At 36.5% G+C, this 17,733-nt stretch overlaps 3 protein-coding genes across 3 annotated transcripts; 2 read left to right on the top strand and 1 right to left on the bottom strand.

Moving 5' to 3' along the window:
- The first annotated feature begins 244 nt into the window (after window positions 1-244).
- On the top strand, window positions 245-6,535 carry LOC111486893 (DIS3-like exonuclease 2). Its single transcript, XM_023134053.1, has 7 exons — window positions 245-650; window positions 1,403-1,812; window positions 1,930-1,983; window positions 2,079-2,147; window positions 3,053-4,999; window positions 5,116-5,187; window positions 5,941-6,535. The coding sequence occupies exons 1-7, from the start codon at window positions 533-535 to the stop codon at window positions 6,313-6,315; spliced, it is 3,045 nt and encodes a 1,014-aa protein (XP_022989821.1). The 5' UTR covers window positions 245-532; the 3' UTR covers window positions 6,316-6,535.
- Window positions 6,536-7,231: 696 nt separating this feature from the next.
- LOC111486891 lies at window positions 7,232-8,548 on the top strand. The gene is made up of 3 exons (XM_023134050.1): window positions 7,232-7,540; window positions 7,750-7,818; window positions 8,010-8,548. The coding sequence occupies exons 1-3, from the start codon at window positions 7,352-7,354 to the stop codon at window positions 8,205-8,207; spliced, it is 456 nt and encodes a 151-aa protein (XP_022989818.1). The 5' UTR covers window positions 7,232-7,351; the 3' UTR covers window positions 8,208-8,548.
- Window positions 8,549-12,370: 3,822 nt separating this feature from the next.
- LOC111486887 (MORN repeat-containing protein 1-like) lies at window positions 12,371-15,101 on the bottom strand. The gene is made up of 3 exons (XM_023134046.1): window positions 13,922-15,101; window positions 13,001-13,232; window positions 12,371-12,922 (listed from the first exon to the last, which is right to left on the bottom strand). Exons 1-3 carry the CDS (start codon window positions 14,800-14,802, stop codon window positions 12,758-12,760), a joined length of 1,278 nt encoding a protein of 425 aa, XP_022989814.1. The 5' UTR covers window positions 14,803-15,101; the 3' UTR covers window positions 12,371-12,757.
- Window positions 15,102-17,733: the final 2,632 nt, after the last annotated feature.

Raw genomic sequence — 17,733 nt, 5'->3', positions numbered from 1 at the left:
ATTTTAAATACTTTAAAAAAATGTAACCAATAAGAATTTTAATTAAGTAATTTTTATAAATTAAAAAAGCATAAATGGAATTTATTTCCGCCAAAATAGTAAATTGGATGATGAGGATGATCGGAAGTAGACGGAGGAAGACATCACTCAGAGAAGGACACGTGTCAGTGAACTTACTAATCTTACCGGTCAGGTGACTAAACAGCATTAGAAAGAAAGAAAAGGAGATGAAAAGAAACGGAAAGAAGTGGAAAAAGGGCGCGAAGTGGGCGCCATTTTCTTCGCCGACCGTTCATCGCGTCCCTTTCTTCTTCCACAGTCTTACCAACACTAGCGATTTCTTTCTCAGCTCTCTTTCATGGCTGCTGTTTGATTCGTTTATCATTTTCTTCTGTTGTGTTCTTGATATCCATTTCCGAAGTCGGAAGATTGTCTTGTTATATCTTTCAAATTCGTTTGGATTTGAGGTTTTTTTTTTTGTGGGGTTTTGCCATTTCTTGTTCCGTTTGATTCTTCTTGCGTTTTCATAATTATGAGAGGAGCTGTCGAGCAATCCACTTCCCAGAGGAACGAGGATGGCGGAGAGGAGTGGAAGAAGAAGGATCGTTCTAATTGGCGGTATGAGCAGAAGGCCTCTATTTGGAGGGCAGGTGTTCTTCTCTTCTTAACTTGTTTTGCTTGATTTTAGTCTTAATTCGTGGGAGTTTGCCGAATATGGATGTACTTTGATCTATGAAAATTGTGAGATCTCAAGTCGATTGGAGAGTAGAGCGAAATATTCTTTATAAGTGTGTGAAAACTTCTCCTTTATTGCATTTTGAAAACATTGAGTGGAAGCATGAAAGGGAAAGATTCTCCAAAGAGGACAATATTACTAGCAGTGGGCTTGGACCATTACAAATGGTATTAGAGCCAGACATTAGGTGACGTGCAAGCGAGGAGGCTGAACCCCGAAGGAGTGGACACGAGGCAATGTTAACAAGAATGCTAGAACCTGAAGGGGGGTAGATTGTGAGAATCCACATTGATTGGGGAAAAGAACAAAGCATTCATTATAAGGGCGTGAAAACTTCTCTCTAACAAGATATGTTTCAAAAACCTTGAAGGAAAGCTCGCTCCCTAACATACTTATTTTAAAAATCTTGAGGGACCGTTCGAAAAGAAAAGTCTAAAGAGGACAATATTCTCAAGCAATGGGCTTGAACTTGCTATTTTTTGTTAAGTATTGCAGTGAGACAAATTTCTCAGGGTGCGTTGATATGTGCTTATTCTAAATCAATAGTTTCAGATGTGTGTTTTGTTGCTCAGGAAGGTGCTTTTATGGTTTACTTTTGTTTCCCCTAAACCATCTTTCCACTCTTAACATGCCTTAACTTACAAGATATGTTGCCTCTTTTGGCAGTGTCTTGCAGTTCAGTCAATGAAATACCGAGGGAAGCATCAGAGTGCATGGAAAATTGTAGAATTGATGCTAACTTAACAGAACCCTCATTTTATTCTTCTTTGACTCAACATGCATGTCAATCAAATCAGCCAACCGAGCCTGGTTTCACCGGAAGTAATAAGCTTTCCTTTAGTTCTTTGTCCCCTCTGCATATTGGCCAACAAGCAGAATGGTCACAAAATTTGAGAAACCAGCATCATTCCATGGATACTGGTCGATGGGCTATAACATCATGTCCGGAACAGATTGCCAGTGGAAGAATGCCTTGGATATCTATGAACCAGCATTCGCCTCCTGCTGATGTAAACAGTCAAAGGAAATATTTTACGTCTCACTGGTCCCTGGATGATGTCACTAGAGGCTTACAGGTCTGTTTGACATGCTGAATTTGCTTGATGCTAGTTGGTAGGGTGAGTTCATTGTTCAAATGATATCAAATTTTGTGATATGATGCTGCAATTTTGCTGTTGTTTCCACTTTTGCAGAAAGGCGACATATTTAAAGCTTTGTTTCGTATGAATGCTCACTATAGAGTTGAGGTTTGTGTCAAATCTCTCTGAATATTAGCTACTGAGTATGTTTGTTCGCATATTTCTTTCGAGTTTTGTTTGAACACGATGTATCTATTTTGTAGGCCTACTGCAAAATTGATGGAATACCAGTTGATGTCTTAATCTATGGAAGTGCGTCTCAGAACAGAGCTGTAAATACTCTCTCTTTCATGCACACATACAAACACAAAATGGATGAGTTATCCAAGAAACTCGGAATTAGTTGTAGGGTTTCTAGAAAGCTTGAAACATTTTGGTTCGTTTTTAGTAAAATGAGTTGTGTGCTAGCTAGGATGCTGGGCCTCTTGTGAGATCCCACATCGGTTGGAGAGGGGAACGAAACATTCCTTATAAAGGTGTAGAAACCTCTCTCTAGTAGATGCATTTTAAAACCTTGAGGGAAACCTCGGAAGGGAAAGCCCAAAAAGGACAATATCTGCTAGCGGTGAGCTTGAGCCGTTACAAATAGTATCAGAGCCAGACACCGAGCGATGTGCCAACGAGGATGCTAGGCCTCCAAGGAGGATGGATTGTGAGATCCCATATCGGTAGAGCCAGACACCGAGTGATGTGCCAACGAGGATGCTAGGCCTCCAAGGAGGATGGATTGTGAGATCCCATATCGATTGGAGAGGGGAACGAAGCATTTGGAACCCTCTTCCTAATAGACGTGTTTTAAAGCCTTAAGGGAAAGCCCAAAAAGACAATATTTGCTAGCGGTGAGCTTGGGCTGTTACAAATGGTATCAAAGCTAGACATCGAGCCGTGTACCAGCGAAGATGCTGGGCCTCCAAGAAGGGTGGATTGTGAGATCCCACATCAGTTGGAGAAGGGAACGAAGTATTCCTTATAAGGGTGTGAAAACCTCTTTCTAGTGGACGCGTTTTAAAACCTTGAAGAAAAGCTCGAAAAAGGAGCTAGAAATGGACTTGGGCTGTTACAAAGTGAACTAAAAAATGCTTGCATCTTGTGACTGCTGTAGAATTACGAATAGAGCAAATCTAAATGTACATATGGGGAATTTTTTTATTGATTTGGAATCATTGTCCTGATCTAGGTGGAAGGAGACATAGTTGCAATGAAGATGAATCCTTTTTCGTTATGGAGTAGGATGAAAGGCACTAGTGAGGCCCATGACAATATGCATTCACTGGAAGATGCCAATGTTATGTCCGAGAGTTTTTGGGGTTCCCCTTCAGTTGATCCCATTGGCAGGATCTGTACAGTGATTGATTTATTTCCTACAAAAAGACCAACTGGTAAGGTAGTAGCCATCCTAAAGAAGTCTCGGCAGCGAGAAACTATTGTTGGCCATCTTAATGTCAAGAAATTCCTCTCCTTTCACGAGATTTATATGAAATCTTCATTGCATAATCGTGGATATGTCCAATTGATGCCTAACGATGCGAGATTCCCGACAATGATGGTTTGTGCAGTCGATTTACCCGACTGCATCAAGAAGAGATTGGACAATGGTGATGCCACAGTTGAAAGTGAGCTGGTGGCTGCACGGATTGATGAATGGCTTGAAGAGAGTTCAGCTCCAAAAGCACTTGTCATGCATTTTCTAGGACGGGGAAGTAGAATAGAGTCTCATGTTGATGCTATTTTATTTCAAAATGCAATTCTTACATGTGAATTCTCTCGTGATTCATTGTCTTGTCTCCCTCATACCCCTTGGAAGATCCCACAAGAGGAATTTCAATGCAGAAGAGATCTAAGAAACTTGTGCATATTTACTATTGATCCTCCATCTGCCTTGGATCTTGATGATGCTTTCTCGGTTCAAAAGTTAGCCAATGGTATCTTTAGAGTAGGCATTCATGTTGCTGATGTATCACATTTTGTATTGCCAGACACTGCCTTAGATAAAGAGGCTCGAATCCGATCGACAAGTGTTTATCTTCTACGACGCAAGATACCAATGTTGCCAGCATTACTCTCTGAGAATATCGGTTCACTTAACCCCGGAGTGGATCGACTTGCGTTTTCATTGTTTTTGGACATCAACCATTGTGGAGATGTCGAAGATTGTTGGATTGGCCGTACTGTGATATGCTCTTGCTGCAAACTCTCATATGGAAATGCTCAGGACATTATTGACAGTTCAAAGGTTTTAGGACAATATGTTCCCCAGTTGCATGGCCAGTCTACATGGCTTGATATCATTTCATCTGTTAGAACTCTAAATGAAATTTCTAAAACTCTAAAGGAGAAGAGATTTAGAGATGGGGCTTTGAGGATTGAGAATCCCAAATTAGTGTTTTTATATGATGAATTTGGAATTCCATATGATAGTACGTTTCATGAGCGAAAGGATTCGAATTTTCTTGTCGAGGAGTTTGTGCTTTTGGCAAACAGGACCGTGGCCGAAGTGATATCCAGAACTTTTCCTGATAGAGCATTATTGAGAAGGCATCCTAAACCTATATTCAGGAAACTTAAAGAATTTGAATCATTTTGTTCTAAGCAGGGCTTTGAACTTGACACATCCTCTTCATTTCTGTTCCAACAGTCATTAGAGCAGATAAGGATGAAATTTCATGATGATCCTTTGCTGTTTGATGCTGTGATATCCTATGCTACAAGGTCTACGCAGTTAGCGAGTTATTTCTGCAATGGAGAACTAAAAGATGGTGAAAATGGGAGCCATTATGCACTGGCTGTCCCTTTGTACACACATTTCATGTCACCGTTGCGACGGTATGCTGATATTGTCGTCCATCGCACACTTGCAGCAGCTGTTGAGGCTGAGGAGTTGTATTTGAAGCACCAAAGTGATGAACAGATGAGATGTTTTACTGGCATGTATTTTGACAAAGATGCTGCTGACTCCTTAGAAGGTAGAGAAGCGTTATCATCTGCAGCATTGAGGCATGGAGTTCCATGCTCTAAATTACTTTCAGATGTTGCTGTGCACTGCAATAACAGAAAATTGGCTAGTAAGCATGCTGCGGATGCTTGTGATAAGCTCTACATGTGGTCTCTTTTGAAAGAAAAACAGGTACTCTTTTGTGATCTTTTCTGATATAATTTGAACACTATCTTGTTTTTGTTTGTTTTACAAGTATTAAGGTTCAATGGATGGTAGATTCATATGTGGCTTCTTTATATTTTCAGATTTTGTTCTCAGATGCAAAGGTATTGGGCCTTGGTTCAAAATTTATGACTCTGTATATACAGAAGCTGGCGGTGAGTGGTCTTTGAACCTGTAGTATTTAATTTATTTCATTCCCGATTAGGGAGGTGTGGCTGCTTATTTAATTGTTATACATAGTATCATATATAGTGAATAGATAGAACTATATACGGTAGATGGTTATATATAAAGTTATATATAAATTGAGCTATATATATCGGTGGTTTGAAAATGTATTCAAACCTAGTAGAGTTATATATGATAGACAATTATATAGCAAATGATTATATCTTGTAAAGTTATGTATAATAAACGAGCTCCATATATATATCAATATAGTGTTTTGAAAATGTACTTTCTATTTGTATTTTTTCTTATTCTACCTGGTAGATAGTTATATATAATAAATGGTTAAATCTAGAACCACGTACATATATCCCTATGATGCTTTGAAAATGTACTTTCTATTGTAGTTCTCTCCTTACTCTAATATCAAGTTGGCAGAGCTATATATGGTTGGTTAACAGACAGTTATATATAATAGATGGTTACATCTAATAAAGTTATATATAGTAAACTGAACCATATATATACAAGTGGTTTGAAAATGTACTTTCGGTCTCATTTTCTCTTTTTTTTTTTTGTACATACATGAAGTCATCAATATAAACCTTTAACCAATATTTTTCCCTGCATTTTCTCTCTCTTGTTCTTTGTATTCATCTTAGATCGAGTGTTCGCGTTATCGTGCGATCCTAACAGTCTGAATTGGTATTCATTATTTTTCTCATGTCATACATTATCAGATTGAGCGGAGAATATACTATGAGGAAGTCAAAGATTTGGCAATTGAATGGCTCGATGCTACATCTACCTTGGTGCTTAGTTTTTTGGATACTAGGCGCTCTCATGGGAGTAGAGATTCAATTAAGTGGAAGGCATTGGAAGATATTGCATTGGTTATTTCCCCTTGCGACCTGACTGTTAAACAGGGGACGCTTGGAGGAGAAGCAAGCACAGAAGGTGCTGCTGCTTCAGATAGTGGAATCATCGAGCCTGCAGTTTTCCCCCTCACAGTGCAGCTCCTTTCAACGCTACCGGTATCACTTCATGCCGTTGGTGGGGACGATGGAGCCATTGAGATAGGCGTTAGGCTGTACATGAGCTCGTATTTAAGGTAATAATACATGGTGGTGTGGTTGATGTGGCAAACCATTTGATGCCATTTCATTGCGCTTAGCTCTGTTTGTAGATAAGGAAAATGAGTGCAAAGGCGCATCAAAATTGAAGGTGGTTTGTGGAGAAGGCCATTGGTTTTTTGTTGGCCAGTTCCCATTCACCCAAACTTACAAATTTACAGTGTCCACGAAACGATTAAGAATAAGAATTAAAAGTGGATCAAAAGTGTCATATTCATTTTAATGTTCACACGTTTTAAAGATATAAGTTATCAATTAATATCTAAAAATATAAAGTAACTAAATCTCGAGAATAAGATAAAATATACTATTAATCAAATCTTAACATGATATTATTTGATTACGAATATTTAAAATATATTTTATAATTAATTATTATAATATATTTTTTAAATAAGATAAAATATACTACTAGTCAAATCTTAAGATTAAATATTAATTGATTATGAATGTCTGAAATATATTCTATAACTAATTATTATAATATATTTTTTAAATATTATATTTTAATACAAACTAAATAACCTAGTTTGTTAACAAAGTGCCCTATCCCTAAAATGGAACTAACCGTAAAAACTTCTTAAAATTATTTTCTTTACTTTTTAACTTTTTGAAAAAATTTAAAAATATTTTTAGAATTTTTAAAAAGTTATTAAATATTTTTGAAACATGTACCGATGATTTCCTTTTAAAATGAACATATTTTTTAACCTTTAATTTAAAAGTATTTATACTAAGAGTATTTTAAAAATGAATATAAAATAACTCCGGAGAGTTTTTTTTTTTTTTTTTTTTTTTTAAGTTTAAAAGTAGTATTGAAATTTTAAAAAATAAATTTTAGTTTAGTAAAAGATATTTTTTCTAATTTATAGAAAGAAAGAAAAAGAAAAAAGAAATAAAAATCCCTAAAAACGGGCCCAGGCTCGATCGGTGCAGTGGCCGAGCTCCAACCGAAGAGGGTTCAGTCGGAGGATTACGGTGTTTCTCCGCGATCAGATTTGCATAATCAGATAGAGAGATGCGAGGAACTGGAGGACCTCTTCTATGCATAGGCGATCTTCTGTGCGATGTCGGAGAAGAAGAAGCCGGAGAAGGAAAGGGATCTAATGAAACCCCTAAATCAGTAATATCATCAACTTCTTCCTCTGCTTCTGTTTCCACTCTTCCGGTCGTATCAGAAACCCCCGATCTCCCCAAACTCTTTCAGGTTCCCTGCTTATCTTTCGGTTTTTGATTTTTCGCTTTCTTTTCTGGTTGTCCTGTAAATCATTGAGTACTCTGATAATTGATGCTTCGATTACGGTTTCGTACGCTTTGAATGCAGATTGTAGTATCGCGAATGTGATTTTTGAGGATTGCGAATATTTTGTAATGAGCTTGATGTTTATTTCATATTCTAATCTTCTTTTGCTTCAGGAAAACTACGACCAATTGAACAAATCATTCGATGATAATGACCACTCTTGGACAGCTTTGACGTTGAAGGTAGGGCGTTTCTTGTGTTTGACAATCAATTTGAATGATTCAGTGATATGAACTTTACTTTCTAACAATTTACAACCTCATTTCCTTTGATTTTGAAAGATCGCTTCGTGTTTGTGCAAAAAATTACCATTATACTATCCAGCAAATTGGCTTCTATTTCCTTGTGACTTCATTTTTGGGGCATTTTTCAGATGTGCAGTGCTCTTGATACTGCTAGTAAATTGGTTGAATCAACCAACTCAAATTCGAGATTTTTGTTGGAGAAGATTGTGGAGCTTGAACAGATTTTGGAAAAGGGGGATTCTACAAGAGAGGCGGCCATGGCCATCCAAACCAGTTTTAGCTCTCAAGTTACTCAGGACTCCATTTCTTCTCGGAATCAAGGTTAGCATAAGCTTATACATTAAAGGGGTTTCTTATCTTTGTTGATGCATAATGGAAATCTTCTCTTAAGAAATACTCATTTGAGCAGTTGCCATTTTCATTGCTTTGATTCATGCAGTTTGATTTCTTATGCAGTTGGTGTAGTCGAGATAAATTTGATTTTTAAGTATTTGTAATCATATTATGGTTGGATTAGATTTAGTAGTTCAAGTAAATAGAATAAGGATGGAATGTACGGTTGAGAGACATATGGGGTTCAAAGCTTAGTCAGTTGGACATATAAGACATACGTTACAGATGTTATTATGCTCAGTGCAATGATAGAGTTTAGGAAATTACAAGTTTAGTTCTTGAACTTGTGTTTTTTTTTTTTTTGGGTTCTTGTACTTTAATCAAAGGTGTTTCATAGGTTCACAAACACTTAAATTTGTCTAATAGGTCTATATTCTATAATAGTTTAATATCAAGATTGGGAATGATATGGGGATGAAAATGGCTCCTGATCTATATCTAGAAGAGTTTATTCTCAATCTCGATATCTAGAACCATGATTTAATATTGAGAATAAAGAATCATTGATTCAAGATGAAGAATCAAGACTTGACGATTTGATATCAAGATGGACACTGATTATTTGATAGTGAGATAGAGACTACGAAATTGAATGAGAATGCATGAATGTGTCGTTTGTCTTCTAACTATATGTTTATTTATAGATTTTTTTTTGTCATCATGGAGAACTGAAATGACATAGGCTTTTAAGATCATCGAAACATGTTAAGTGAGATCCCACATCGGTTGAGGAGGAGAATGAAACATTCTTTATAAGGGTGTGGAAACCTCTCTCTAGTAGATGCGTTTTAAAAACCTTGAGGGGAAGCCCGAAAGGGAAAACTCAAAGAGGACAATATATGCTAGCGATGGGCTTGGGCTGTTACAAATGGTATTGGAGCCAGACACCGGGTGATGTGCCAGCGAGAAGGCTGAGCCTCAAAGGAGTTGGACACGAGGCGGAGTGCTAGCAAGGTCGCTGGGTCCCGAAGGGGGGTGGATTAGGGGGTTCCACATCAATTGGAGAAGAGAACGAGTGTCAGTGAGGACGTTGGACCCTGAAGGGGGGTGGATTGTGAGATCCCACATCGGTTGGATGGGAGAACAAAGCATTTTTTTATAATGTTGTGGAAACCTCTCCCTAGCAGACACGTTTTAAAAACCTTGAGGGGAAGCCCGAAAGAGAAAGTCCAAAGAGGATAGTATCTGTTAGCGGTGAGCTTGAGCGATTACATATTACTTCCTGCCCAAATCACCAGCTTGCCACATATTAAACATGTAAACTAGTTAATAAAGATGAAGCTCTTCACACTCAGCTCCATATATTTAACAGAAAACTATATTTGAAAAATTCGTTAACTTGTACTTGGTATTCAACTGTTCTTCGATACATGAAATCCTCTCGTGGGAGGTTGTCAATGAGATAAGAGATGTGATGGCCTTCGAACCGAGGGGTACCAAAGTGGTGTTCTCATAGACTTTCGTTGACAAGTTATTGTATAGGGACATGAAGGACTTGGAGTACTTCAACAAATTGGATTAGGGTACAATCATTTCGGAGAGGGTTTTGAAGAGAAGAGAGTTCTGGTGGGCAGAATTGGTGCATACAAGTACTTCCCTTGAGTCTCAGTCCTCTGGTTATGATATTATTACGTCTCAAATCTCAAGCCCAAAAGAGACGTCACTTACACCAGGACAATGCTTGCAGCAAAATTTGAACCACATGCCTTCACTAAATGATGAGCCTCCAGCAATCAATGTCCTGGACTTTGAACAACCTTCTGTTGCTTCTCATGCACCCTCAAGTTTACAGGCCTCCCTACAGATCTCCACGGGTGGGGTCGGGGAAGGCCCTTGCCCGTCTCCCTTCTTATGTCAATCCCCATCTTAACTACTACTATTACAACTAGATTGTGGGATAATGGGATGTAAATTTCAGATCTCATATCAGCTGAAGAGGGGAACAAAGCATTCCTTACAAGAGTTTAGAAACTTCTCCCTAACAAACGCGTTGAGGCGGAAGACGATACGTAATAGGCCAAAGTGGACAATACTGCTAGCGGTGAGCTTGAGCTATTAAAGTTGGAGACGAGAATGAAACATTTCTTGTAAGGGTGTGGAAACCTCTTCTTAGTAAACGCGTTTTAAAACCTTGAGAGAAAGCTCGAGGAAAAAAACTAAAAAATAACAATATCTGCTAGCGTTGAACTTGAACTTTTATATTAATGAACAATGTATGAAAGTTGAATCATGCAAACTTCTCTAATGCTATTTCGGTATGTTGATCAATAATGAATTTTTGTCGGTTCTTGCAATGAAGGGCAATGCGAACATGGTAAAAATATCTACCCATAATGGATTACAATAATTCCATCTATCTTTATATGTATTAAAGAATAGTAAAAAAGAAAATGTCATGATTGTCCTTTTCGACCATGGGAAAGAAAAAGAAGCATAAGCTTGAACTTGAAGCAACAAGGGTGGATGAAAACTTAGGAAATATGAGTAATTATAAGGTTTGAATAATGTGACAAGACATTCATTTTCTTTGTTTTGTATTTTTGGAAACTATAAGGTAATAAATGGTCGCATTAAAATTCCCACATGCCTTTAAATTAAAAATAAATAAATGAATAAAACTGACTATTTGTTTCCAACTTAGATTCTCCTCCTTGAAAAATCAACGTTATATTAATTAACAAGCCATTAATATATTTAATAATGAATTTATTAGATATAAAATTTAATAGGTTCAAGAACTTGTTACATAAGATCGCTATCTTAAAATTGGATGTATTAAACCGAATAAATTTTAAGGAAAAACATGGTTAAATTAATACTCATGTTCAATAATACCCTTAATATTCTAAAAAATCTATAATTATTATTTTACCCTTAATATTTTTTTAAAAAAAATCTATAATATATCCTTAAACTTGAAAAAAAATATATACTTAATATTTAAAAAATATGCTTATTTGACCTATAAAGGTTGTATTTTTAGGGTTTGATGGGTAAAATTAAAAACAGAGACATAGCTGTCTATCTACCTTCAACTAACCCTTAATTAAATTTTGTAATATAAATATTTTAGTCCCAAAGATTAGGTAACCTAATTCATTTTAAGATTCTAAGCCCCAAATAATTTGCACTTTCTTTGACTTTTGACTACTCCAATTTTTAAAAAAAATATTAAAAAAATACTTTTTAAAAGTTAGGAAATTTAAATTTAATTTGTTGTACAATACCCCTTTTTCTTTGTATTTATATATTTATACTTTATAATAAAGCTAAGAAGCTTTACTCTCTTACTTTTCTTTGTAACCTCTTTATTACATGTCGCATTTTTTGACTTTATGATAAAGTATGAACCTCTTATTTTACGAATGCAGCGTTATAGGACTACTAAAATAAAATAAACGTCACCGCTACTAAGAACGGAAAAGGAGATAGCTTGTTATAAATTGAACTAATCTATATGACGTGCGTGTTAGCATTTTAACATTCTATTGAGTATCACATTAACTTCTTGCATACATTAACTTTTACCAACTTTTTCACTGAGTGAGAGATACCCGTTCTTACTTTTTTTAAAAAAGGAATTAAAAAGATAACATTTTTTAAAAAAAATGGGAGAAATCCATAACATAATGTGCCCTAAAACATAGAAAAACTAACCCTTTTTCTTGAGAAATGATATGAGTTTTAAATGAAGCTCATTTTAAGGCTAACCACAAACATAAAAAAATGTATAATAATGAATTGAGCCATTAAAACTTATCTATAATAATCAAAAAACATTGGTCAAAAAGTTGATAATAAAGAGATGGAAGCTGTTTTCAAGAACGGGTTCAAGCTACGATGATCACTTAATGAATTATTTTGACAACCAAATGTAGTCGGATTTGTTTCAGATAGAATAGTACACATACACACAAATTAAAAAAAAAGACAGTTGGAAACATGGGAATTTCCAAAAAAAAAAAACAACGATAAACAATGTACTGTCATCAATCCTAAATGGTTATGCCCTATTCATTGCATCTTAATAAACAACATTTTAGCTTTACTATAATGAAGGGATGAGGACGAAAAGCTCCCATCCACAAAGAGAGAGATTTAAGGAGATGAGAGATCTCATCTCGACAGTCATGTTACTCATGTCGGAAATGACATGGCAATGGAAAATGGGAATAGATGTGACTGGTTGCTTCTTCTAGCCAATCAAATGTTGCCAAGTCATCCCCTCTTCCTCCTCCACGTGGCTTGGATCTTATCAGTTATGATGATGCAGACAAACCAAAGCAGAGAGAGTTCATGAAAGATGAAGCTTCCATTGATATACAAGGGAAGGTCGGGGGTTGAGTTTATGTACATGTTAGCTTGAGACACCACGAAAACGCTCAAAACAAGGCAAAAAACAGAGCTCCCCGCAGCCTCTAATGAGCTCTTTGCTCACCTGGGGGGGGCTAAGCACTCAAGATTACTCATAATTTACACTTCTCTAAACACCTATATCACAAAACTTCCCTTTCATTCTGTTTTGAACAGCCTTCACTGCAGCTACTCTAGCAGCATTGGCCGCCCTGTTTGCAGCCACGACCGCTTTGTTTACTTCCCCGTCCACTGGACTGATCTTTATTGCATTTGCCGCCGTCTTTCGAGCTGCCTATTCGGGTCGATTGTAAATAAAATCAACATAAGGTAAATGAGCACAAAACAAGAGGAATGTGGTTGGTTGGTTTACCTGGACTGCTGCAAGGACTAAGTCAGTAAGAGGGGGCAGAGGGTGCTTGAGATGGCCTGCATCCCATTCGCCGCATCGACTACTCTCGATGTTTCGGAAAGTGTACATACCGAAGCCTTGCTTCCGCCCTTCGTGCCATGACCCTTCGTAACAATGGCCATTGGCAAAATGATACACTCCAAATCCATGGATTTTGTCCCCAAAATACTCACCTGCATATCTATCTCCATTCCTGCATTACACACCAATGGTCCAAACCAAATTGAGAGGTTTCCCTGAAAATAACCCATAGGTCCCTCATTCAATGGGCTAACAAGTCATAAGACAATCAATCTAAAGAGTAAAAGCTTCAGTCTCACAGTGTTGTCTCACAGTGTTACAACGGATACGAATATGTTAGGGAGAGATTTCCACACCCTTATAAGGAATGCTTCGTTCTCCTCTCCAACCAACTGACGGGGATCTCACAATTCACCCCCTATGGGGGTCTAACATCCTCGTTGGCACACCACTCACTGTCTAGCTCTTATACCATTTATAAGAGCTCAAGCCCACCACTAGCAGATATTATCCGTTTTGGTCTGTTACATATCGTTATCAACATCATGGTTTTAAAACAAGTCTATTAGGAAGAAGTTTTCACACCCTTATAAGGAATGCTTCGTTCTCCCCTCCCACCAGTGTGGGATCTCACAGTGGCCCAATTTTCAGAAACTGCATTAACTTGAACCAATTCAGAGATATCTATCTCTAAAGTATTGAATTCAAGAGCCACCACCAGATCCAATCCAGAATGAATGAACACAAGCATTTAAGATCATGAACTAAATAATTGATACCCAACAAAAGTTCCTAAGACAAATCAACGTCAAGCACAAACAATGGCAGATCAAACAAACAGTGTAAAGCTCAAAGATTCACCTAAAATGGTAGCAGCCAAGGCCATGCTTGACGCCATACTTGAACTCGCCCACATAACAGCTCCCATCAGAGCAGGTCTGCATACCAATGCCATGGCTCTGTCCATTAAACCATTCCCCTGCATAAGAATCCCCTGTATAAAACCTATAAACCCCAAATCCATGCCGCAACCCCTGCCTGTACTGCCCTCTATACCGGCTCCCTCTCGCCCAGCTCTCAATGCCATACCCATCGTATCGACCATCGATCCAATCTCCCTCGTACCTTCCATTAGCGAAGTAATTATAAACCCCACTTCCATTGCACTTCCCTTTATGAAACTCGCCCTCATAGAAGTCGCCATTACTGTAGAACTCAACCCCTTCTCTTATGATCTGCCGCTTCTTCTTGGCGCTCAAATCCGAGTTCGGACTTCCAATAAACCACTTCACAGGCTTCACATTGGCGCTCGAAAACCCAAATCGCCGCGCATTGCCGTCAAACGATTGTTTCAAAATCGAACCCATTTGATGGATTAAGCCCTTGTTCTTGTTCGCAAAGAAGAGCGCAATCGCTACGAAAATCAACGCCAGGAGAAGATTCTCCGAAGTAGCAATCTCTTCCTTCCGCTTGTAAAAGAAGAAACAGAATGAAGAAATGGAGAACAGAGTGAAACAAGCAAGAAATGCCAAACCCAAAACAGGGTTAACAAAATAAGCCCTCGCCGACGACCGGCTCCGTCGAAGTAACTCATTCTTTCGATTCCGTTCGACGTTTTCCGATTCGATTACATCCTCCTCGGTAACCGATGACAAACTCTGAATCGATCGGACGGTGGGGGATGAACGGAGAAGCGAAGATTGAGTTCTCGTCAGTTTCGCCGGATTTTTCTGGCCGTCCATTGACAATACGTCCCGCCGGAAAACCCAGTTCCCAGTATCAAACAGATCCTTCCCTCTTTAAGCTCTGTATCTCGAGATTCTTCGAAAAACCAAGGCTATTTCAGAATTCGCCGTCAGCAACATCTCCGGCGACGGCTAACGATCAGAAAAATGGCGCAAATTAGCGAAAGAACTGAAAGAAACTGAACGAAATTCAGAGAAGGGTTATTAGAGTTACAACCCCTTTGCTTGAAACATCAAAAGAGCAGCGAATTAAGAAGAGAGAGAGAAGAAGAACGTGTTTTAGAGAGAGAGGGGGAGAGGATTGAGGGGGCGGGTTTAGAAGAATTTTTATTGTTGGAATGAAAGGAGGGAGCCAGATTCAAGTAGAGCCGTCTGATGGGAATCTAACGGAGTGGGATTTGGAAAGAATATTGGCCGTTGGATGGAGCCCGATGATGCCGGGAAGATATGGTCGTCGGATCAAGATTCGGTCTTCTTTTTCACTTTAGTGTGACAGGTGTGGCACGTGCCACCTGTCTTTTTAACAAAACTTTAAAATTCAATTCTTAAACGGAAATTATCCCATGTACTCTGTGCCGCATTTGACCATTCATCGTAAGTCTTTTTCCAACTCTATTCACCGTTGATTTCTATATCTGACATGTGGGACCACTTTTGAACGGCTGTGATTCTGTGGAATGTGGGCCTTGGCAGAGGCAAAATTAAGGTTTTTACTATATGCTGTATTCATGTTTTACCGCGCTAAAAATTCTAGCATTGGTATTTTTTACTTTCTAAGTTTATTTTACTTTATTATCATAAATAAACTAAAAATTAATTCTCTAAGTTCCCTATTTATTTATTTATTTTTGAAAATTCTAAACATATTCCAGATAAAAAAATAAATTAAAATACATTCTTTTGTCTAACCTCGTGTCAAAAAAGATAAATTATAATAAGAACGAGATAGAGTAACCTTTTGAATGGAATAAGATTACGATATATGATTAGATATATTATAGAGATGGGACCTACGATTGAATTTTCGTATCAATCCTAATTAGATTTGACTTATATTTTATGATTCTCGTTAAATAAGATGATAATTCTAAATATTTGAAAGCTAATGTTAAAATCTCGATATCAATAGATATTTCTAGAAAATTTTAAAATAAAGAAATTAATAAATATTATATATTTATTCTTAAAATATTTAATAATATTTTCTTACTTTTTTAATTAAATTAAATGGTTAAATTAAAAAATTGATATGAGAAATTTTAAAATTAGTTTTTATAGTTTTTTAATTAGAATTTTGTCTTTATTGTTTGGTGTATGTTCCCATTATTATTTTGTTGGATTTATCAAATTATAAAAATAAAATTTTAAGAGTCTAAATAATTTATTACTTTAAATAAAACCAAATTTATAATTAACTAAATTATGTGCATTTCATGGGTAGTTAGCCCACAGGCCCCGTACTGCAATCGCCTGAGCCCAAAGATTACAAAGCCCCAAACTAGTAGGCCCATTAAGAAATAAGATTAGTACGTGGCATGTCTCAAATTGGGCCGCAATATCCCATTCAGGCCAGGCCCATTGAGTATCGATATGAGATTTACACAAAAATAACCCACATATATACACTATATTACAATACTATCCACTCAAAAATATTTTATTAATATATTATAATTTGAAAAGTATTCAACTCTAAATAATTGGAAAAATTAATAAAAGAAATAAATGCTCATTTTTATTTATTAAAATAGTAATTAATAAAAAGGTTAAAAAAAATTACTTTCAATTTTTTTTTTTCATTTTAGTCCTTCTATTTTAAAAATATAAATTTTTTAGTCCTTACCATTTAAATATATCTTCAAAATATAAAAGTTAAATTATTTATTAAAAAAGAATAAGAATGAATTAAAATAATTAAGCAAAAATTACGAGAAACTATAGTTTATGTTGATATAATTAATATTATTATCGAGAATCAATTAGAGTTAATTAAATGAATTATTCCTTAAGCTTGTCGTAATAAGGCCAAAGCCACATAATTAATGTCACACTTGGTTGCCTCAAGAAACATATAAAATTAATCATTAGGAAAGTAATTAAAATAGAATGAATTAATATATATATATATATATATATATATATATATATATATATATATGCTTTTGAAAGGGCACATGTGATGATGTGTAATATTGGGACATTGGAAATTGTGATTTTATTTTTCCATTTTCAGCCTCATTTCATAAATGGTATCCTATGCTTAACTATGGTTAATAGTTTGATTAACATGAAATATATCGAACATTAATAAAAATTTACGGTAAGAATTCAAAGGTGTCGGGTAAAGTAAAAAAGACGCATTACCAATGGTTCTTCTGGTGCACAAAATGCACTGTGACTCGAGAGAACCTTTGCCGACTCACAAAATAACCGCCTTTGTTGACGTTGCACAAAATAACTACCTCTCTCATGCTCGTGTCCAAGATACGTGGAAGTGTATACTAGAGAGTGAGGGTTATAGGACCAACCTATATGTTACTGGTCCAATTCGATTTAGGATTTTGAAGGGTCTGATGAATTGAAGACTTAGTTTGCCATTTTGTTCGAATCTCAAGACACCGTTCATTGGAGCCACACTCAAGAATATCATGTCTCCTACTTCGAATTCCAAACTTCTACGCTTACATTGGCTAGCTCTTTGTCCAACCTCATTAATAATCAGATCAACTCGAATATATTTATAGTTATATAATTCATATAAAGATTCTAATTGATTTATTTCGGATTTTAGAAAATGAAAGAAGATACGAAATGAAAAGTTATGGGAAAAATTTCGTTCATGAACTATGAAAGAAAGTCGAGAATAAGTATAATAGACCAGATGCATTGGAAAAGGCAACCCAACAAATAAACACATAATGGGACTCC

This window comes from Cucurbita maxima, unplaced genomic scaffold, assembly GCF_002738345.1.
Source record: "Cucurbita maxima cultivar Rimu unplaced genomic scaffold, Cmax_1.0 Cma_Scf00012, whole genome shotgun sequence".
Classification (NCBI taxonomy): domain Eukaryota; kingdom Viridiplantae; phylum Streptophyta; class Magnoliopsida; order Cucurbitales; family Cucurbitaceae; genus Cucurbita; species Cucurbita maxima.
This window is presented reverse-complemented; position numbering and strand designations above follow the sequence as displayed.

Bases quoted from the DNA above. Each gene is read 5' to 3' on its own strand.
- LOC111486893 (XM_023134053.1), top strand. From the start codon at position 533: ATGAGAGGAGCTGTCGAGCAATCCACTTCCCAGAGGAACGAGGATGGC. The intron at 1,813-1,929 runs GTCTGTTTGACA...CCACTTTTGCAG, and splicing joins ATGTCACTAGAGGCTTACAG to AAAGGCGACATATTTAAAGC. The intron at 5,000-5,115 runs GTACTCTTTTGT...TTATATTTTCAG, and splicing joins CTCTTTTGAAAGAAAAACAG to ATTTTGTTCTCAGATGCAAA.
- LOC111486891 (XM_023134050.1), top strand. From the start codon at position 7,352: ATGCGAGGAACTGGAGGACCTCTTCTATGCATAGGCGATCTTCTGTGC. The intron at 7,541-7,749 runs GTTCCCTGCTTA...CTTTTGCTTCAG, and splicing joins ATCTCCCCAAACTCTTTCAG to GAAAACTACGACCAATTGAA. The intron at 7,819-8,009 runs GTAGGGCGTTTC...GGCATTTTTCAG, and splicing joins GGACAGCTTTGACGTTGAAG to ATGTGCAGTGCTCTTGATAC.
- LOC111486887 (XM_023134046.1), bottom strand. From the start codon at position 14,802: ATGGACGGCCAGAAAAATCCGGCGAAACTGACGAGAACTCAATCTTCG. The intron at 13,233-13,921 runs GTGAATCTTTGA...TGTGTAATGCAG, and splicing joins CTTGGCTGCTACCATTTTAG to GAATGGAGATAGATATGCAG. The intron at 12,923-13,000 runs GTAAACCAACCA...CGACCCGAATAG, and splicing joins TAGTCCTTGCAGCAGTCCAG to GCAGCTCGAAAGACGGCGGC.